The sequence below is a fragment of the Antechinus flavipes genome, chromosome 4 (assembly GCF_016432865.1).
Source record: "Antechinus flavipes isolate AdamAnt ecotype Samford, QLD, Australia chromosome 4, AdamAnt_v2, whole genome shotgun sequence".
Taxonomy (NCBI): Eukaryota; Metazoa; Chordata; class Mammalia; order Dasyuromorphia; family Dasyuridae; genus Antechinus; species Antechinus flavipes.
Genome location: NC_067401.1, coordinates 117,501,429 through 117,524,354, shown reverse-complemented (window position 1 = coordinate 117,524,354; position 22,926 = coordinate 117,501,429). Strand labels below are relative to the sequence as shown.

At 33.2% G+C, this 22,926-nt stretch overlaps 1 protein-coding gene across 3 annotated transcripts in view; it reads left to right on the top strand.

The window, feature by feature from the left end:
* Positions 1-22,926, top strand: part of VMP1 (vacuole membrane protein 1) — a 133,075-nt gene that overhangs the window by 28,376 nt on the left and 81,773 nt on the right. For all 3 annotated transcript variants that reach the window (XM_051994133.1, XM_051994134.1, XM_051994132.1), the window contains exons 2-5: positions 4,722-4,823; positions 6,683-6,818; positions 7,802-7,892; positions 9,812-9,922. In XM_051994133.1, coding sequence (XP_051850093.1) covers positions 4,748-4,823; positions 6,683-6,818; positions 7,802-7,892; positions 9,812-9,922 — 414 coding nt within the window. In that variant the 5' untranslated portion in view covers positions 4,722-4,747. The remainder of the gene's footprint in view (positions 1-4,721; positions 4,824-6,682; positions 6,819-7,801; positions 7,893-9,811; positions 9,923-22,926) is intronic.

Sequence of the window (22,926 nt, the reverse complement as noted above, 5' to 3'; positions counted from 1 at the left end):
ACATATTTCATCCCTGCTCCCCCTTTTTTTATTCAGCTATTTTTTAATTGTGTCTGACTCTTTTTAAGCTCTTGTGGGTTTGGGGGTGAGTTGGTTTGTTTGTTGGCAATTACTTGCACTGGTTCACCATTTCCTTCTCCAGCTCATTTCACAGATGAGAAAATCAAGGCAATTAAGGTTAAGTACTTGCCCAGATCTGAGGATAGATCTGAGGTTAACTATGTCCACAATGCCACCTGTCACTTCATTTTTTAGTACTTGGTTAAGATTGTGTCAAACTTCTCCCCATTGTAAACATCTTCTCTATATGCTGTTATTTAAATGTAAATCTGTTATAGCTAACAGAAGCTATAACGTTATAGCTTTATAATATTATAAAGCATTAAGACAGCATTTTAAGTTTACTAATACAAATAGTTCCCATTTTTCACTGTTTTCATTTCTTAATTTCTACTTTCCCAGTCAGCTCATTTGACACTATCTGTTCTTTTTTGTTAATAAAACAGGTGTAGGCTACAATGCATGTGTAGTTATGATATAATTTTGGGTTATCTGGATTTTGCCTTCTGAGCGTTCAGGAAACACATTGTTATGGTGTTCCCTTCTTTAAAATATAATGGTTCTCTGGGAGCAGGTTTCTTGGGGAGGTTTCTAGAGGCAGCCTTAGTTTCAGTTCTGTGTAATAATCACCTCAAATGCAGCCAGCTGATAAAATCCAAATGTTTATTTTCTCCTTCCAAGTCTTATCTCTTTCCTTGGGCCTGGTTAGCTTTCTTAGAGGCTTATCTCTCTGCTTGGTTCCAAGAGCTCTTGCAGCTTTTCTTTTAGCTCTTCCAGCTTCTGCCTCTAGCTCAACTCTGACTCATGGCTTTTCAATCTCCAACTGATGCTCCCCTCTCAATCTTTTCAACTGAACTCTGCTGACTCTTGATTTCAGTGGAGAAGCAAAAGAAGAGAGCCTGCCACCACGGTGGTGTGAGATGGGATGAATGAATCTGGCTCCGCCTCCAAGAGTAGGCTTCTACCCTGGCCCTGAGAGCTTCTTGCTTACATGCTGTACACTGAGTACACACAAATCATTATATCACTGGGAAACCATTATTTGTTGTAGGATTAAATCAATTCTAAACTAGATTTAAATATTGTCTCCTCAATTCCACTTAGTACCTTGTTTCAAGTTCTGACCCATAACATCTTGTAGGATCAGATCAATCATACTGAACCATACTAAATTAGATAACTATTGTCTCTGTCAATTCTAATGACTTAACACTTTGTAAGGATTCCAACACATTGTGTCAATTGTGTTCCATCTGTAGTTTTCATCAAATACATTTTAATATGTGAAAATTTAATTGAGCTCTTAGTATGCATAAAGCACTTTCCTAGGAGCTTTGACTTGCTGGGTCTATTGTAGGTAAGAATAATCAAGGAATAAATTCCCTGTGAGAATTGAAAAGTGTCCTTGACTCATTTAACTATATACCCTAACCAATTGGGCTAACTTGCTACAAGCTATTTTATTTATAAAAACAACCCTAATCAATCCACAGACATTTATTAAGCATCTACTATGTACTAAGCACATGCTGAGGATAAAAAATAAAAGAATGAAGCATTTTCTACTCACTGAGAGCATACATTATAATGAGGAAAGAATACACATATTAGTAGGCACAGAATAAATATAAGGAAAACAAGTACAAAGTAGTTAAATACTAGGTAGTCTCAGAGGGAAGGGACTAGAAGATGAGGGAGAAGAGGAATCATGAAAGGCTTCATATAGAAGGTGGTGCTTTAGGTATCTTTTGAATTTGATGAAGCAGAGATCTAGAGAAAGTGCATTCCATCCATGAAGGAGAGCCAATGCAAAGAAGTGGAAGATAAAAGGTTGTGTGGGGAGGAAGAACCAGAAGACTATTCCAATTAAGGTGGAAGCTGTATAAATTGGGGTAGAATGTGAGAGAGATTGTAAGTGTAGAAATGGCAAGATTTGGCAATTGATAGACTATCTAAGATGGAGAGCAAGCAATTAAGTACAATCCACAAGTTCTAAACCTGGAGACTGAAAGTGTGTTGGTAAATTCAAGATACTGTAACAGCACATCACAAAAATTATAAACTATCACCAGGATAGTTTTATATCAGGAATATATCATATTCCTGTATTGTATTAAGAAAACTGAGTAATTAACATAATTTGTGTGGTTATATGAGTAGAAAAGCATTTGACAAGATAAAATTTCCATTGTTTAATAAAACACTTAATTTTTATTTATCTTAAAAAGCCAGCATTACTGTAATAGAAATAAACTAGGGGCCTTTCCAATAAGATCAAGGATAAAGCAAAGTTGTCCATTATCATCCATGCTAATATGGCAATAACACAAGAAAAAGAAAAAAGAGGGTACCTGCATACTATTGTGGTTTACTTAAAGAATCCCCAGGAAATCAGCTGGAAAACTAATTGAAACAATTAGCAACTTTAGCAGTGTTGTATGTAAAATCACCACAAAGGTATATTTTTGGTATATCAAAACTTTTTAAACTGGGTGGTAATCTCATATAACTGAATGTAAGAGTCATGAATAATTTTGTCAGCAGTAAAAGATTTCTGAATCTTTTTTGCAAAATCAATTCAAAATCAAATGCAAAAAAATCTAAGATGTTTCTGGCAGTGCTTGCTTATGTTAAATTGCACAACTTTACTACAACCTTGGTTCTGAATATACAGCATGCACACTTTGCATTGGGCATGTACAAATGCTTCCAGAAATACCTCAGTTCTATTTGAGATAGGGTCATGTAAAAATTTCTTAGGCTAAAAGGGGTCAGAAGTGGAAAAAAGTTTTAAGAGGTCCTGGAATAGTAGATAGAATGCTAGGCCCTGAGTCAGGAAGTTCAAATCCAACATCAAATGCCAGTTAGCTATGTGATCCTTGGTAAGTCACTTAACCTCCCTCCATTTTCTCAATTTTAGCCTTTACCTTGCAAGCATTCACATCTTATGTGTCATTGTCATGATAAGATATTTGTAATAAAATGATGGTTATAGCCCTTGGGAATGATGTAATAGAAACCCCAATAGCAGTAGAGATTCAAGTACTTTTCAAGAAACCCTAGGGCACCTGACCTTGGGCATGATATAGTCACCTTAAAAATATAGCTGTTGGTAATGATGTGGCATAACCTTAGAGTATGTATATGAATGAAAAAGAAATTGGGCCTGATATCTTTATTCCACTAAGCTATCCTTCAAGAACATCTTGGGATGTCATCCAAAACTCTGGACTACTGTCTTATACCTGGTCAAGAAAGGGGGTCATTGTTAGTCTCATTATCAAACATGTCAATCAGTCAGCAAAGAGCCTGTGGCAGGGACTTTCTCTTCTCTTAAGCAGGTGTGCTAAAGCATACCTTTAATAATAATCATGGAAAAAATACTTCATTACCAGCAATGCATATCTTTGTTCCTGAATTCCCATCATGTACTTGCTGATGTAGACATGGTATGCATACAAGTTCATTTTCCTCTAAGACCCTCCCTAACTTCTCTCTAACTCTCTAGACCCCCCACCCTTTGTTCTCTTCCCTTATCCGCCGCTACAGAAATCCCTTTTCACTAGAACCTCTTCACTCTTAGCCCCCACAAGATCCCCTTTTGGTTAGCCTGTCTGCCTTTCATGAAATAAAGCACTCCTTTAAGCTATGAGAATACTTTTGTGAGGGGCCAGCTAGATGGTGCAGTGGATAGAGCACAGATCCTAGAGTCAGGAGGATCTGAGTTCAAATGCAGCCCCACATACTTAATACTAGCTGTGTGACTCTGGACAAGTGACTTAACTCCGATTGCCTCCCAACAAAAAAAGAAAAAGAAATTTTCACATTCTGAACTGTTCTCTCAGAACCTTGTTCTTTATCAAAATTACTTAGCACAATCCCTCGCACATAGTAAGTGCGTAATAAATGTTACTTTCCTACCTTCCCTCTTTATTTTCATTCTGGTTAAAATTTTCACATAATAATGATGTATGAAGAATATATGTTCTTACTTAAATTTACTGAGTGAACTGTGTCAGATTGGAAAATTTAATAGATTTGTCAGGAGGAGCTTTACTTTAAAAGTATTATTGGAAATAAAGGATAAAGAAAGTTGGCACTGAAGATCTATGTAAAGAAGGGTCTGGATAGGCAGAAAGAACTTCCTTTGCTCCTCTTTAGTGCTTGTTGGTAAGTAAAGGGCAATGTTTAATTTTGATATTTTTATGTTATCTTTATTCAGATAAGATAATGAATGAGTAGTAAAATATGCTTTAGATTTTAAAATCACCTACTTGGTCACAGATATTTAATGGTTTGTTATGGCAAATGCATTCTAACTCTTCTATGATGCCATGATTCCTTTGCTCCTCTTTAATGCTTGTTGGTAAGTAAAGGGCAATGTTTAATTCTGATATTTTTATGTTATCTTTATTCAGATAAGATGCTAAATGAGTAGTAATATCTGCTTTAGATTTTAAAATCACCTACTTGGTCACAGATATTTAATGGTTTGTTATGGCAAATGCATTCTAACTCTTCTATGATGCCATAATTTAAATTGTAAATATTCTTTCCTAAAATTTAGATAAAATATTCCTAAATACAATAGATAGATCCTGAGTACATGCCCGGATACAAAGCAGGCATCTGTTATTAAAATTGTTTATTTTTCTTTACAGATCCTCAAAAGTGACTGATCTATGAAATGGCAGAGAATGGAAAAAATTGTGAACAGAGACTTACAGGAATGAATAAGGAACAGCACAATGGAAACTTCACAGGTAAATTGTAGCAAGCTTAGAATTAAAATTTTTTGGTTCAGGGAGATATTGAAAAGTGTACTGATTCAATTCTGATACTTATAAGAAAACACATTCAGCATAAAAAAAATGTGATTCCTATAACTCATTGTTACCTTTTGATAATGGAACAGTGGTCTATCCACTGTGCCATTTAGCCGCCCCCTCCCCCCCCAGCAATGAATTTTTTTAAAAATTGATTATAAGAGGTGGGAAAAAATTGGGAAGTGGGGAATTAGCAACAGTGAATATAAATACTTTTTTCCCAGGTAAGAGGAAGAGAGAGAAAGTAGATGGGTAGCTTTTTGGAGTAAAAGATACAAAGGGAAAGATTTTATAGAATTGGAGAGACCTAAGCACATTTGTAGGAAGATGGGAAGGAAGCCAATATAAAAGAGAAATTGAAGATTTATGAGAAAGGAAAAATTGGCTCTAGGACTTGAATTTGAGGTTTTTTGGAAGAGAGTGTAATAGAGACAATATAGCCTTTCTAAAAAGTAAAAATTCCTCTTCTATAAGCAAAAAGAGGAAAGCAAAAGTAGGTAATGATGCAAGGTTTTAGAAATGGGGAGGGAAGCTAAGATATGTGCATTTTTCTTCCTTGTGAAGAGAGAGGGAAGGTGATTTGTTTGTAAATATGAAGTCTGGGGTAAGTTGAGTTGAGGAATAAAAACATCTATAACTTTCTAAACCTATTTTAGATCCAAATGCAGTTTACTACTTCAAATTAGTTAGAATTATTGTCCAAAGCCTCTCATCTCTAACGAAGGACAGAAATGTCATGTGGTGTAACATTTAAGCCAGCTATCTCTAAGATGTAGTTTAGTATTCATTACTACAGTTTTAAAGTTTAAATAAACACTTAATTTAAGGAGCTTGAAGGAAATGAACAGATAATTTTCAGAAAATGAAAATCCATTTATAGTCATAAGAAAAATTGTTCTATATCACTATTGATTAAAGAAATGCAAATTAAAACAACTCATCTCATACCTCTCAGATTTGCTAAGATGACAGGAAAAAATAATGATAAACATTAGAGAGGATGTGGGAAAACTGGCACACTAATCACTAATGCATTGTTGGTGGAGTTTTGAAATAATCCAGCCATTCTGGAGAGCTGTTTGGAACTATGCCCAAAGAGCTATAAAACCATGCCTACCCTTTGATCCAGCAGTACTACTACTGAGTTTGTATTTCAAGGAAATCACAAAACAAATGTGTGCAAAAATGTTTATAGCAGCTCTTTTTGTGGTGGCAAAGAATTGGAAAATGAAGAGATGTCTATCAGTTGGGGAATGGCTGAATAAATTCTGGTATATGCAAGTAAGGGAATTTTATTGTTCTATAAAAAATGATGAGCAGGCTGATTTCAGAAAGACTTGGAAGGAATTACATGAACTGACACTGAACAAAACAAGCAGAAACCAAGAATACATTGTATACAGTAACAGCAAGATTGTGTGCTAATTAACTGTGAAAAATGTGGTTTTTCTCAGTGGCTCAGTAATTCAAGGCAATCCCAATAAACTTTGGAGGAAAATGTCATCTGTATCCAGAGAGAGAACTATGGAGACTGAATGTAAAGCAACACGTGCTATATTTTGCTTTTTTTTCCCTTTTTCCTCTAGTGGTTTTCCCCTTTTATTCTGATTTTTCTCTCCCAACATGATTCATAAATGTGTATTTAAAAAAATTAATGTACATGTAAACTAGAAAATAAAAGTAAAACAATAAAAAAAAGAAGTTGAGGAGCTAGTTGAATGACTTTTTGTTATAGATGAGAAGGAACTAGAATTTTCCATTTTCCTTTTTTTTTTTTTTTTTCTATTTTCTTTCAGACCCCTCTTCATTGAATGAAAAGAAGAGACGGGATCGGGAAGAAAGGCTGAATATTGTCCTGTGGAGGCAGCCACTCATTACCTTGCAGTATTTTTTTCTGGAAATCCTAATAAACTTGAAGGAATGGACCGTAAAGTAAAGCTTTTCTTTACCTTTGATATAAGCTATTTTAAATCCTGAAAGATTATTCTCTCTATATTTTTTTAATCTAAAATTTACATTTGGAAAAATCATTGTGGAAGCATATTTTTCTCTACAGAGACATTTAAAAAAACAAAGCCAGACTGAACATTGCAAATATTTTTATCAATTTTCTTTTTATAGTTCTTAATCTGTTACCTTATACTACAAGTTCTATTTGATTAGTTAGAAAACACTTAGAATGGTTTAAGTTTTTTGACTTATGCCCTTTCTGAATTGAACTTAAGACAGGGATCTGAACTTGGATAGAGGGCAGTGATGAGAGAATCTATGAATTTTTTTTAATAACAAGTGTATTTTAACATACTTAATATACCTTAAAATAGTATAGATTTGATCTACTTTTAAAATTATAGGGTCCCATAGATTTTTCCAGCAGTCAAAGGAATCTGTGCCACAAAAGAGGTAAAGAAGCCTTATCCTATGAGAAGTCAGTTCCTTAATTAGTATGCTTTAGAATAAATTATTAAGTTTAAAGGTTCAAAAATGCTTGAACTTTTTATGTAGTAAAAGTTGTTAATTAACGTTTTGTACCAGGAGAAGACGTTGCTTTGGAAATATGTTCTGCCTTAAAGCTTAGTGCTTGTAAATTTTGTAGCTCCAGATGTTATAAAGGGCAAGTTGAATTTTTGCATAGCTTATCAAGTCCTGACCTATTTTCTCAACATAGAACTTTAGACTGATGTAGGATGGAGCATTGCATAAGGAAAGAAAGGCTTCAAATGATTCAAAGCAAGAAAGCTAGATTGTTATGATACTACACAAGGCAGAATATTTATGGCACTCATTTTGTTTGAGTAGTTTTCTTCTATGCTCGCTATCCCAACCGTTTCAGCAAGGATTTATTTTGACAGTGATAAAGAGGCCTAACATTGAGACTACAAAAAAACTCTGATTATCATTTATTTATTTTTAAGATTGTGGCATCGTCGGAGCATTGTGGTGTCTTTTTTACTACTGCTTGCTGTGCTTACAGCTACGTATTATATTGAAGGAACACATCAACAGGTAAGAATTTATTTAATCTACTTTTCAGTGCTCCCAATATGTTAAATCAAATCACTTTTGCCAATGGGCTACCATAAGTTTCAGAAGATTTCCCATCAATTTGGGCAGGTGACATAATATTTGCACAAATATTAATTAAGTTGTCCAAGTGTGAGCAATTAGTATTGTTATACATCTTTTTGGGTTTTTTGAGAGTTTGCTAAATGTCATTGTTGTGATGGTGCCCAAGCCAAGCATTGTGAATCTTTTTAAAAATTATATTTTCATCTGTCATTAAATATTTCCCAATTACATTTTTTAAAATTTGGAGTTCCAAATTCTCTCTTCACACATTGAGAAAGCAAACGGTATATCAGTTATATATATGTAGACATGCAAAACATTTCCATATTAGTCATATTGCAAATCAACACACAAAAATAGCAAAGATAATAAAGTGGAAAAAGTACCAAGCTTTGTGAATCTTCAGAGAATTGTCAGATCCTCACATTTTATTTATGAGGAAAACTTACATTTTGTACCAGACAGATTTTATATTATTTTGAGAATAAGCTTGTATAATGTTGTAAGTTCATTTACAACTGTGAAGTGACTAGGGGATAGTTAGAAGGTTTAGAACATCTTTTTGGATTAAAATAACACAAGTAAAATATGCAGTAACAGTATGTTCTAAATTGTAGATCTAAAAATCTAAATTTATTTTTAAACACTTGAATTCAATTCTGAGGCTTCTGTGATTTTAAAAACATTGTTATAGACATTTAAACACAATCTTTAGGGACAGGTAGCACAGTGGAAAGAGTACCAACCCTGGAATCAGGAGGACCCGAGTTCAAATTTGGACTCAGACACTTATTAGTTGTATGATCCTAGCAAATCATTTAACCTCAATTTCCTCAAAATCAAACAAGCAAAAAAAAAAAAATCTTTGCATGTTTTAGAAAATTTAAAATGAACCTACTTTGTAGCAGTTGCCAAATTAGAGTCTAAAAACTATTCAGTAATGGAATAACATCTTTCTAAAGATCCTGTACCACACTGAGGCATTGAAGCCAGAACTTCTAGAACTTAGTGGAGATAGAACTACAATTAGACAAAAGACTGGTCTTCAAATCATTCTGTTCTCATTAACTAGTTGTGTGAGCTTGAGCAATTCACAAGTTCTAAGTACTTTATTCTCTTCATCTGTAAATCAGGGTTTCTTAACCTGGAGACGATGAACTTTTTCATATTTTGATAATTGTATTTCAGTGTCATTGCTTTCCTTTGTAATCCTATTTAATTTATTTTATTCATTTAAAAAATTATCCGGCAAAAGTCATAGATTTCACCAGTCTGCTTCCCAAAGTGATCATAATATAAAAAAAATAAAGAATTCCTGGCTTAAGATCTCATTTACCTCTTTCTTAGCTTTTAGTCTTCCCTGATTCTGGAATTCTTCCCACCAATGTCCATAGCTTGATAAACTAGAGGTTTTCTTTCCCTCTCAACACACTTGCATCCACTATGTTGGGATACCAAAGTGTAATTGTCATTTTGCATTTTATTTTTTTTTAATCTGAATAATGAAGAACATGTTATATTTACAAAGATAGCTATCACTTTCCCTTTCCCCCCTCTCATTCTTTTCCATGTTTTTTAAAATTCAGAGAAATTATGACTTGTAAAGATTTCTTCTTTTTATTGGTGGCTTCTTATTTATGATAGCTATGCTTAAGAAAATAACAATTTAGAACATAAAAATCAGCTGAATGATAATTAACCCTTTTGCTACCCACCTGCTGTTACATACAAAGTTTTATAAGAAAAAGGAACAAGATCCTTTTAGTTGTTTTTGTTGTTATTCTTATTGTTGATTTAAGCTAATATTGACAAGTGGTTTCAGGCAATTTTGAAATTGTAGTGTTCTTGTTTTTCAGTATGTGAAATTTATGGAGAAAAAGATTCTTTGGTGTGCCTACTGGGTAGGCTTAGGAATTCTGTCTTCTGTTGGGCTTGGAACAGGTCTACATACTTTTCTGCTTTATCTGGTAAGAGCAACATTTAATTACTTATTTGAAAATTTTTATTGATATCTTTTATTTTTACCTTCATTTCTAAATATATTTCTTCCTATTGAGCCATCCTTTAAAACAAAGAATGAAAAAGAAAGGGAGAAGAGAGAATTCAGGAAAAACCAACCAACATATTAACTGAGCCTAAATTGATAATAGTCCACATACATAGGTCCCCAACTTTTGTGAAAAAAGATCTTTTCAATCCTTCTTCCAAACCAAGCTTTGTCATTATAATTGCAGTTTTATTTTTTAAAATGCATTTTAATCTGAAACATAGTCTTACAAATTTGTCCTCTGCATAAAATATTGAACAGATTAAGTCCAGTCTTTGAAACTTCCCTTAAGCCTTCTTTCTTTCTTTCTTTTTCAGTAGTATTTTATTTTCAAAATAAATAACATAATCTGTTTAGGATGAATGTAGTTCATGTTAATGAAAGGAGTTTCATTTCAAAAATTATTTTTAGATTGGCAGAATGCTTTTGGTAAAGTGTTAAGAATATATAGTTGTAATGGAAGATTTTCTAAATCAAGCATATAAAGAACATTTTCTCATTTTTTTTTCCTAATTCAAGTGCAGGTTTCTTTTTCAGATGTTTAGGTGTTGCTAAATTATTTATCACCCCACCTCCAAATACAAAAGCAATTCAGCATTTAAAAACTGATCTCTAAAGGAAAAATATTAGGGAATGAGGCTAGTATGAATTATTTTCCCTATTCTGCCATCTAGGGTTAATTCAGTATCTTTAGTCCATTGTGTAGTCCATAGCGACTTCATTTTTGAAACAGACATGATGGAATGGAAAAGATAAAAAGACAGACAATGGGATTTGAACTCTATACCATCTTGTTGAAATTTTAGCACTTTTTGTACTATATCACATGACCTTTCAAACATTTAAAGAACAATTCTAATAATATCTAAATTAAAGAAAAAAATTAGAGTCCAACAAAATTCCTTCTATGACACAACCATTATTTTGATACCCCAACCAGGGAGTGTAAAAACAGAAAAAAACCTATAGACAAATTTTCCTAATGAATATTGATACAAATGTTTTAAATAAAATACTAGCAAGGAGATTATAATGATATATCACAAAGCGCATACATTATAACCAAGCTGTATTTATCCCAGAAATGGAGGGCTAGCTCAATATTAGAAAAACTATTAGTATAATTGACTATGACACTAACAAAATAATAATAAAATTTATATCATATGATATAGAAAAGGCCTTAGAAAAATTTAATACCCATTCCTATTAAAAATACTAGAAAGCATATGAATAAATGGGATTTTTCATAAAATGACAAATGGACAAATATTTTATGAAATGGAGACAAATTGGAAGCCTTTTCTGTAAATGCAAAGGTAAAGCAAGGATGTTCATTATTAGCATTGTTATTCAATATTATACTTGTAATGCTTAGCTGTAGTAGTAAGACAACTAAAAAAATATGGAACAAAACTATTACTTTTTACAGATAAGCGCAGACCTGGTAGTCTATTTGCCAAAACATCCACTGAAACACAATTACAAACAAATAAAGACACATCTAAATGATCAGAGGACAAATATTAATTCTTGTGTGTAGGCCAAACCAATATAAAAAAAATGACAATATTGCCTAAATTAATTTATTACTTTAGTGTTAGACCAATCAGACTAACCAGAGAGCTAGAAGAAATAATGACAAAATTTAAAATAGGAGTGAGGAACCTTTTTTCTGCTGAGGACCATTTGGATATTTATAACATTATTCACAAGCTATATGAAATCATCAGCTTAAAGGACTCAAGCCGTAGGTTTTTGTCATCTGCACTTGCCTTGGCAGAGTCAGACCAAATGATTTTGTGAGCCTTATACTTCCCAGGGACTTAATCCTAATCTGAGGACCAAAAGGTCAAGAATGTCAAAAGAATAAAAAAAAATGTGTAAGAATGGTACTTAGCTGTAACTCAAATTATACTACAAAGCAGTATCCATCAAAACAATTTAATACTTAATAAGAAGTAGAGTGGCTGATTAGTAAAGAAGCAAATGATCTCAGTAACCTAATGGTTCCAGCTATTAAGGCAAGAACTTACTTTTTGAAAAAAACAAAACAAAACAAAACATTGCAAAATAGATAATTTTGATTACATAAAATTAAAAAAGTTTTTGCACAAACAAAACCAATGCAACAAAAATTAGAAGAAAAGCAGGAAACTTGGAGAGGGAGGACATTTTATAGCAAATTTCTCAAATTAAGGTTTAATTTCTCAAGTATGTAGAAAACCAAATCAAATTTACAAAAATAAGAGCCCCAGTAGGTAATTGCTCAAAGGTTAAGAACAGGCAATGTTCAGAGGAAGAAATCAAAGTTATAAAAAGTCATATGAAAAAATGCATAAAATCACTAATAATTAAAGAAATAAAAATTAAAACCACTCATATTGACTAAGATGACAGAAAAGAAAGTTGGCATGTTGTGAGAAATATGGAAAAATAAGTATACGTATATATTTTTGAAAGAATTGAACTAATCTTATTTTGGAAGGCAGTTTTTATGTATGGCCAAAGGACTATAAAACTGACCCTTTGACCCAGCAGTACCGTTACTAGATCTATATCTAAAGAAATCTAAGAAAAAGGAATACATATATATATATGTATAGCAGCTTTTTTTTTATGGTTGGAAAGAATTGGAGACTGAGAAGATACCCATCAGTTGGGAAATGGCTAAACAAGTCATCACAAACATATGAATGTTTTCAGAAAAACCTGGGGAGGCCAGTAGAAACTGAAGGAAAGTGAAATGAGCAAAACCAAGAGAACAATGTATATGGTAACTGCAATATTGTAAAGATAAATAACTATGAAAGACTTAATAACTCAGAGCAATACAGTGATCCCCCCAGAACTCCAAAGGACACCTGATGAAAAACGTCCAACTTTAGATAGAGAACTGATGGACTTATTATACATATTAAAACATTTTTTTCCTTTATTTCTCTTACATTTTCTCATTTCAGAACATGACTAATGCTGCTATGTGTTTTTCATGACTTCATGTTTATATGTCTTATTAGAAAGCATAGGAATAAATGAGGTTTGCTTTAAAATGATAGGTAGCATCCATCTGAAACCACCAGCATGCATTTATATGTAATGGGAATAAGTTATAGAAGCAGTCCCACTAAGATCAAAGGTGAAACAAGGTTGCCCATAATCATATGTTTTACTATTTCAGTTGGTGGTGGAGGGAAATGGAAGAAGAGAGAAAACTTGGAACTAAAAAACCCACCAACAGAAATGACTAGCACTTCTTTCCATATACTTGGGTAGTTGCAGTGGGTGGGGAGGAGACATCATTTAGAAAAAAGTCCTTGGACAAGTTAGTGACTGACTAAACTTGTAAGGAGATGAATCAGAGGTGACTCATAGGTTCTGAATCCTGGTGCTTAGAAAAGAGGTGATAGGGAATAACATAATTTGGAAACTGATGAGATTTAAAGAATATGGAAAAGAAAAACAAAACAATACAGGGTTTTGAACATGGAGGATGGAATAAATATAAGTGTCAAAGAACGTGTCAAAAAAAAGTATCAAAGGGGATATAATAATTGATAAAATTTGGTTTTACTCATGCTGAGTTGAGAGTTCTTTTGGAATATCTTCATGGAGACACATTGAAGCAACTGAAGTTGTGGTTCTAAAACAGGAAAGCAGTCAAGACTAAAGATATTATAATTTCCATAGAGGTTGTAATTAAAGCTGTGTAAGTGAATGAAGTTGCTAAGGGAGGGATAAAGAAGAAAAGAAGACCAGTGACAGATTCTTGGGGGACATATAAATTTTAAAGGATTAAAAAGAGATTAAAATACCAGAAGAGATGTAGTTAAAAAAATAGGTGGAGGAGCAGCTAGGTGGCACAGTGTACCATAGAGTACCAGCTCTGAAGTCAGGAGAACCTGAGTTCAAATCTGACCTTAGACACTTAACACTTCCCAGCTCATTAATCCTGGGCAAGTCACTTAGCCCCAATTACCTCAGCAAAAAAAAAAAAAAGAGAGAGAGAGAAAAAGAAAGAAAGAAAGAAATAGGTTGGCTGAGATTAGAAAACGTTCTGTAGTAGAGAATGATTGATTTATCAACAACTGCAGAGAAATCAAAAAGGGTGAGACATGATTTGGCAACTGGGAATTCTTTAGTGACCTTCAAGATAGCCTTATCTGTAGGATAGCTGGGGCAGAAAACCTACAGGGTTTAACAAGAGCTAGTAGAGAACAGGTGGGGGGAGTGATTGAAATGGATGAGAGTGAATGAATGATGGTTGAAGTGAAATCCTGAATTAGGATATTGGAATGCAGAAGGATTAATTTTAGCTAAGAGCAAGAGTGTTACTATTGTGAGCTGAAGAAAAAAAAATAGTAATGCCAGATATTGAGGGATAGAAGAGGAAAGCTGAAGAAGTACATGGTGAGTGACCTCAGACTTTTCAGTGACATAGGAAGCTAGGATATAGAGCACAATGACATTAATTAAGTCATATTATGTGTCAGAACATTGGGAATGTAAATACCAAAAACTAAAAAAAATAAGAAACAAAAAACCCTCAGTGGTTCTTACTCTCAAAGACTTTACATTCTAGTAGAAATAAAATATAAAAACGGAGCCAAAATATAAAAAGGTACCTCTTTATCAAATGGCCATTGTGACCAAGGGCACTTACCCTGAAGAAGACAAGGCAATGAATGGTGGGAAAAGTTTAGTAAATCATCTGCTTAAATGTGAGAATGGAAGTGTTTGGAGGTTAGGAGGATTAGAACAGTTGTGGGGAAAATTGAGTGTGTTGGAAAGAGCACTGAAGTAAGTAAAAGAACTAGGATCAACCTGTAGCTCTACCAATTTATTAGCTTTATGATCTTGATAATATTTCACTTTTTTTTTCCTATATTTGATGCTGGACTGGATCATCTCTAAAGTCCCTTCTAGCTCTATCATTCTCTGATTTTGAATTCACAAAGATAGAGTAAAAGGATTGTCAGATTATTGAGATACCAGCTGGGATTATGTTGCCATAAATTTGTAACTTGAGTGAAAACTTCAGAATTGTATCTTTCTTAAGTATAACTCAGCAGCTCTCCAGCCAGGAACAGAAATCATATTTTGTACAAGTACAGTTGCCCAAAGAAAAAGTTTCACAAGTTAGGAAGGTCATTTGGCAAGGAAATTCTGGGGTGATTTCAGTTTCTTGGTGGTGGTGCAATTGAAATGCTAAGGTTCAAGGTATGACCATATAGGTGTATGATTGAAGTGGATTTGAAGAGGGAAGAAAGAGGAGATCTTTGAAATTTTGGTGAAGTAATTGTATATAATCAAATATTTTAGGAAGTTGTCAACATTAATATTGACATTTCAAAGATGATGACAGAGGAATGAGATGGGGATGAAAATTCGAAACCAGATGTTGAAGTAATTGACAAAGTTAGGAGAGTTATTTGGAGATTAGTCAAAGAAGCTACAAATATAGGAGAGGGAGGCCTGCAAAATGATTGAAAATCCAGGTATGTATTTAGTAGCCAGATTTACAGATAGAGCAGAGAGGAAAAGCATGTTGGCTCTCTCCATATCATTTTCCTTCCTTTTTTTCTTTTTGGGAGAAAATGAAGGCAGTTCCTCATTAGGTGATAGCCTAGAAAATTCAAAGAATTTTTGAAGCTGATATTTCTAATACAAATGTGTCTTTTTATTATTTGTTTTTGTTGTTAAATCTTACAGGCAGAGAAGTTATGCCTAGCAGGTAGCAAGAATGACTGATTTAATTTATTGTATTAGCTACATGCTTTACATTGGGACAGTTGGTTAAAAAGATTTGGGGGATTGATAAATTTTTATTTGTTTGTAAGAACATCCAGAAAAATTATATTCTTCCTCTATTACATTTAAACTCCCAGAAAACTATGAACTGATCCATCAAGATGATGGCAAACACACATTTTGTTTCCTTTTCAGCAGAGCTGGAACATGAGCGTTACAGGAATGTTTGTTTGACCTCTGGCCTAGTAGAAGTCATGCTCAGGGTAAAAAGTGTTCCTTCTCTCAGTTCCAGTTTTATCACCAGATGTATAAAATTGTAAAATCTTATCTGAAATTATGTGGAGTCTCACAGCTTATTAGAGATCCTTGGAATGAGACATTGTGCCAGTAAAACTAAGAACTTTAATATATGGTGTGTCCTCTAGACTTTTGCCTATTGTCTGTTTTACTCATGTTCATCCATTTGCCAGATGATTGGGCCATAACTTTACAGAGCAAGAAGTAATTAGGCTTAACACACTTGGAGAAATCTTTATTAAAGCTAATTTTGAAGATAATATACCATGGCATTAGTGCTTGAGAAAGAAAGGAAGCATTTTGTGAGTTAAGAAATGAGTAGACATAGAGCATCAGCCCTGAATTCAGGAGGACCCGAGTTCAAATGTGACCTCAGTCACTTAACACTGCCTAGCTGTGTGACCCTAGGCAAGTCACTTAACCCCACTTGGGTCAGCAAAAAAAGAAGAAAAAAAAAAAGAAATGAGTAGATGAAAAATCTAGCAAGTTGTAAATTAGCTGCCAAATGAGAGAAGAAATTTATTCTGGTCTTTGGGGGAACCTTTGACTTAAGTTTACATGATTGATATTAGTTTCTATTTTTCATTATTAACACTACACATTGAGAGGGGAAAAAGAAATAAACTTAAGGTAATCTTCCTCTACATCAGAGGTTCTCACATATTAATATTCAATCATTATCATCAACCTGGATTTTCACCAGCCTAAGTCTTCCTTTTTGCTGCTAGTCTCTGTCCCTGATCTAATCTAACTTTTAACCTACTGACGGATAAATGTTACTTACACATAAATCTATCTAGTTAGGTCTCTAATGCTCAATTAATTTCAGTGGCTCCTTACTGCTAAGTGAAAAAGATTTTCAAAGTGTAATCCAGTGTCCCTGAGATTCTTAAGATCCATTCAAGGAGTTCTCATGATCAAAATTATTTTCATAATAATACTAAAATATTTGAATTTCTAAAACTGCAAAAGTTAGTAGATATAACCCACATAAACAAAAGTATTTTTGGAAGGTCTGATGTAATTATTGAGTGGATAGAGGTGCTGAGACCAAAAAGTTTGAGAACCATTGATTTAGACAGACTTTTTGCCTTTATTTTATAGATAGCCATGACCAAACATTTTTATCACCTAGTAGCAAACTTACTGGTACGTAGTCTGGCTAGATCTTACTTAACAGTAGCAATCTCTTTCTGAGATTATATTCAAAGATTTTTCAGCTTGGGAAGAATATATCAGAACTTGCAATCCACTGTTTGACTTTTCTGGAGGGATTTTTCCAAATCTTAAAGATTAAAGTTAAATTTTGAAACCGTGGAGATTGGTGGCAGCATTATTTTATTATCCTTCCTATAATAAAATTCTATTGGAACTGTGAACCATCAAGGTGAACCAGAGTGTTTTATTTTAAAACTACTATGGCTTTGTTCTAAGAAAATTACCACATGATATCCTGTTTATAGACACAAATGATAATAGTAAATCACCAAGTTGCAAGACAGGAAAATGACCAAGTTCTGTCCTATCTAAAAATTATTATTAAGTAGATGGATCTCACTTTTAAATTCAGTTGGTTTTCAAGTACAATGCAGTGAATCTATTTAAACGCTAGATGGAGACATTGCCTGGTTTAGAATTTGTAAAGGGCACCCGAAAATTAAATTCCTTGTATCCTGTTTTCCAATTTCTCCCACCACTCCTCTACCGGAACTACAAAGAAAAGAAGAAACTGAGTGATAGAGTCAAGTCGTGTAAGGGTAGCTTACCTCTCTGGATTGTGATTTTTTAAAAGTCAAGGGAGTCATGTAGTAGGGAAACATGAATTGCTTAATGTTGCTTAACTTTCAGGTAATCAGTTACAGAGATATTTTTGTTTAGCCTTAATGAAAGCTTCCTAATAATTAAAGATGTGTGAAAGTAAAATGGGCCACCCTAGAAGAATAGGGAATTTTATATCATTGAAATTCCTCAAGTGTAGTCTATATAAGCATTTGTAACAAATGGTTCTGAGAAGGCTAGGCTTTCAGGACTCAATGACCTTCCAAAATAACTTCTAAGTCTGCCATCCTATGATTACATGGGAAATAAATCGGGCATCATTGAGTGCATAATGAAAGTCTTAATGGATTTTACTCATGCTAAATTATTACTTAATTTTATTCTCTGTTAAGATGGCTAATAAGATCTTCAATTTGGTTTTTTACTGATTTTTATCTATTTTTCATCCAGATGAAAAATATTAACAATGTCAGTATCATTGTAAAAATAAGAATTGAGAGAAACTTGCTCCAATACTTGTAATTTACATCTTGCTTTTTAACTTAAAAAAAAAAAAAAAACTAGTCTACTGGCTTCTTCATTTGTAGCCTAGCATCTTCCTTAAATATCTTCTTAAATGGATATAAAATGATTTTCAGTTTCTTTGGACATCAAAGGGTAAAATATTTTTCATACTTGAAATATTTATCCCTAAGCATGTGGAAAAGACATTTCTAAAATAGCAGTTTTTCTTGTTTCTTTCTTAATATTAATAAGGAGGAAAGATGTATGTATTAAGCATCTGCTATGTATCAGGCACTGTGTTAAATGTATTACAGATATCTCTTTTAATCCTCACAACAGCTCTTCAAAGTACATGCTTTTATAATTCTCATGTTGCAATTGAGGAAACTGAGATAGAGATTAAAGTGACTTTGTAAGTGGTTACTCATACTAGTGGATACATACTAGTATCTGATCGAAGATTTGGATTTAGGTTGTCACATCTCCAGGCTAGAACTCTATTTACTGTGTTTTCTAGCTGGCTTTAAAGGTTACTGAAAAAATGGATAGGTTTAAAAGAGGTCCCTAGCTGTCTTTTCTGTTACCATTGATATTCAGCAAAAACTATGGGGAAGCTTCTTATTTGTTTTTAAACCCTGAATTTGGATTTTTTATTCATAATTTGGGTAGCAACTGGGAAGGCCCTTTTTGACACAGCTGTACCAGTCAAGAAAGAAGGGGGGAGGCTATCCAGTAACTTTCTAAGTATAGTAATTAGCTACATTCTCTTGTTTACCAAAAAGCATGTATCAACATTTAAATATTTCTCTCCAAAGTATATAAAAAGTAATATGCTAAAGTTAGATATATGAATAGGTATTCATTACATTGCTAAGTAATAGGTATTTGTGTAACTAAATTTAACATTCTGTACAGGGCTTGGACCTGTTCCCTTTTTTTTTTAGTTATAGTTATTCTGTCATTGAAACATGCCATTGGATGACTTCATTATCACTATATAATATTCATTGAAAACCAGTATATGACATTGTGGTTTTTCTATAAGAAACAGATATTTCACAGCTCCCAGAGTGATATTCCTAAATCACAGGTCTGACACTCCCTAATTTGTAAATTCTAGTAGCTTTCTATTATCTTTGTGATCAACTACAAACTTTGTTCTTTTGGCCTTTAAAGCTCTCTTTCTCATATTGTATGGACCAGCCTCTCTACTATTCTTCACACATAGCACTCCATTTCCTGTTTTTTCCTTCTTCACTTCTGCGAATTCTGGGCTTCCTTCAAAACTCAGCTTAAATATCTTTTATATAACACTTTTCCTAATTCCCTGGGACATAGTTGCTTACATTACTCTGCATTTATTATATATACATTATGTATGTGTATTTTATACTACATGTACATATATGTAATTATCGATTTAATGTAAATCTTTTTAGAGAGGAAAGACTTTCAATTTCACTTTCTATCCCCACCAGCATAGTGCCTACTTACTACATAGTAGCTGTTTAATAAACATGTGTTGGTTACTTCACTTGATTATTAAATGCTTTGTTTTTTGTGATATAAACATTTCTTGAATTCTCTTTAACTTGGCACATGTGGACAGAGGTAAAAGTATTTAACTAAATATGAAATAATCTTAAATAGCTTCAATCACCACATTGTAGTAATTGTTCATACCATAGTAAACAAGAACCTACTTCTCTTCTCAGGTTTCATGCATTTTAATTTGGACAGACAGTTCTTTTATAAAGATTTAAGATGTAATTATATTGATTGCATTCTATCCTTTATGCTTGTTACATGTTCATTTTTCTGTCCCTTTGGGGGCAGAAAGCCATGGAATTTGCCTGAGCCCAAAAGATCCTTAGTTAAAAGAACAATTAATACTTCTGTAATGAGAGAGAAGAAGGAAAAAAAAAAAAGAAAGAGGTGATACTATGTTGATCTTGCTTTCTGCATATTTATGTAATGACTTTGATGATAAGCATGCAATGACTTTACTACTCCTGGAAAGGTGAATAAGCATTGCAAAATGAGAAGTCACCTCCTGTGTTTATTTTTTTGTCTAATTATGGAATCATAGGCCTTTCTTCTCAATTTCTTCTAAGAAATGCCTCGGATACTAATTTTTGCATATTGAAATCAAGGCATCATGATGTCAAAAAATGAAACCAAAACTCCCTGGGATGTTGGGGAAGATTTTACTTAGCAAGGGGAAACTCTAATTCCTGGCACTTCTTTTACTTGATTGTTGGTTACTGTGCCCTTTGGAGTTGTCTTTCTCTTAAATTTCTTTCTGTCGATCATCATAGCCATTTTATGGGTAAAATTTGTCTAGACTTAAAGAGATTAGAGTTCATCAGTAGTATGGCCTGATTTCTAAACATTATACTTTTATTATGAAAATAATCCAAAGTATAATATTTATGGTATGCTAGAGTGACAGAACAGCAAAAGACCCCAGAAGTCATCTTAATTAGCCTATATTCTTTAGCAATAATTCCTCCCTACTACATATCAAACAAGTGATGATTTAATGTGAGAAAACTACCTCCTGAAATAGCCACCTCTGGATATTTTCATTTATTAGGAAACCCTTATGTACTTGAATTGTGGTAATGTTAAATTTACATCATTAATATCTTATGTTTGTATATGTTATAAGCTTTTTAGAAGGTTCATAAATATAGTCTTTAATTTTTTTCTGTTTAATGACATAGGTAAAACAAGTGATATTAACTCTACTTTACAGGTTAAAATCTAGATAGACTAAAAGACTGACCCAGGGTCAAATGACTAGAATCCTGACATTTTCTGGTTTTCTCCTCCTCCTCAGCTAGAATTTCTTTAATAGTTCTTAGTTTTTCTAATACATGCAAAATAGTTTTCAACATTCACCCTTGCAAAACCTTGTATTTCAAATTTTTTTCCCTCCCTCTCTCCCTTAAACAGCAAGTAATCCAAAATGTATTAAACATGTATAATTCTTCTATACATAGCTCCATAATTATCATGCTACACAAGAAAAAACCAAATCAAAAAGGGAGAAAAGTGATAAAGAAAACAAAATGCAAACAAACAAAACAAAAAAGATGAAAATACTATATTGTGATCCACAGTCTGTTTCCCCAGTCCTCTCTCTGGGTGCAGATGGGTGCAATAGACCATTGGAACTGGCCTGAGTCATCTCATTGCTGAAAAGAGCCATGCCCATCAGAATTCATCCATCATATAATCTTGTTGCTATATACAATGTTTTCTTGGTTCTATTCACTTCACTCAGCATCACTTCATGTAAGTCTTTCCAGGCTTTTCTGAAATCATCCTGCTCATCATTTCTTAGCACAATAATATTTCATAACATTCACATACCATAACTTATTCAGCCATTCTCCAAGTGATGAACATCCACTCAATTGCCAGTTTCTTGCCACTACAAAAATGGCTATTACAAACATTTTTGCACATCTGGGTCCCTTTCCCTCCTTTATGATCTCTTTGGGATATAGACCCAGTAGAGACACTGCTGGATCAAAGGATATGCATAGTCAGATAGCCCTTTGGACATAGTTTCAAATTGTTCTCCAGGACAGTTAGATCAATTCACTACTCCACCAAAAATGTTTTAGTGTAACAGTTTTCTATGATCTCTTCTTCAGTAATAGTAGTACCATTTATGTAATTGCAGTTTTATTTTCATAATTATATAATTTGCATCCAGGGCCATCTGCAATCATTTTGATCTGTATCTGGCCACTGGACCCAGATGGCTCTGGAGGAAAAAGTAAAGCAGGTGACTTACCTCTAATTTACTTGCATGTCATGACATCAAGAAATTACAAACAAAAGCAATGATTTGTACTTACAAAGCACTTTTTTATTCCTTGCTTCCATTTGATCACCTAGTATCCAACCTGTTGAGAAAGTTGTTTTATTAGCCCTATTTTACATATGATAAAATAAAATTAAGATTTAAAAGATAAGAGCTTTGACCTTATTAAGATAAGTGATGAGAAGTGGATTTAAGCCATATTTCTGATTGAGGCTACTCAGTGCTTTTTCTACTGTACATGGGCTAAACTTTTAATTCCCTTTTAGAATTTTAAAACTGCTTTGTTCTATTCTTTTATAATTGTTCACTGCAAAATGGAATCTTTATGAAATTCTATTCTGATCTTGATGGAAGAAAACATTACATTTAAAAATTTTAAATTTACAGTCTATGTTTGCATCAGAGTTTCCAAATTTCTCAAACTTCCTTAAAGAAAAAGAACAATATGATTTGTAATTTACATAGTCAACCAGTTGTCTGTAAATCATTTTACTTACTGCTTAGTCTTAATTAATTGCATTCTGAAGTTAACAAATCCTTAGTTTTTAGTGATGGAATATGGCAAACAAATGTTTTTCATCCTTGACAGTATTCTGACTGTATAGCATTACTTTTGTCCTAAATTTCCTAAAAGAATCTGATCAGGACTTTTTACCCTAGAGAAATTACCTGATTTCTGTGTATAGCTGATGGATCAGATTATAAATTGATATTATAAAAATTCAAAACACTATAGATTTTGATAATATGCTCTT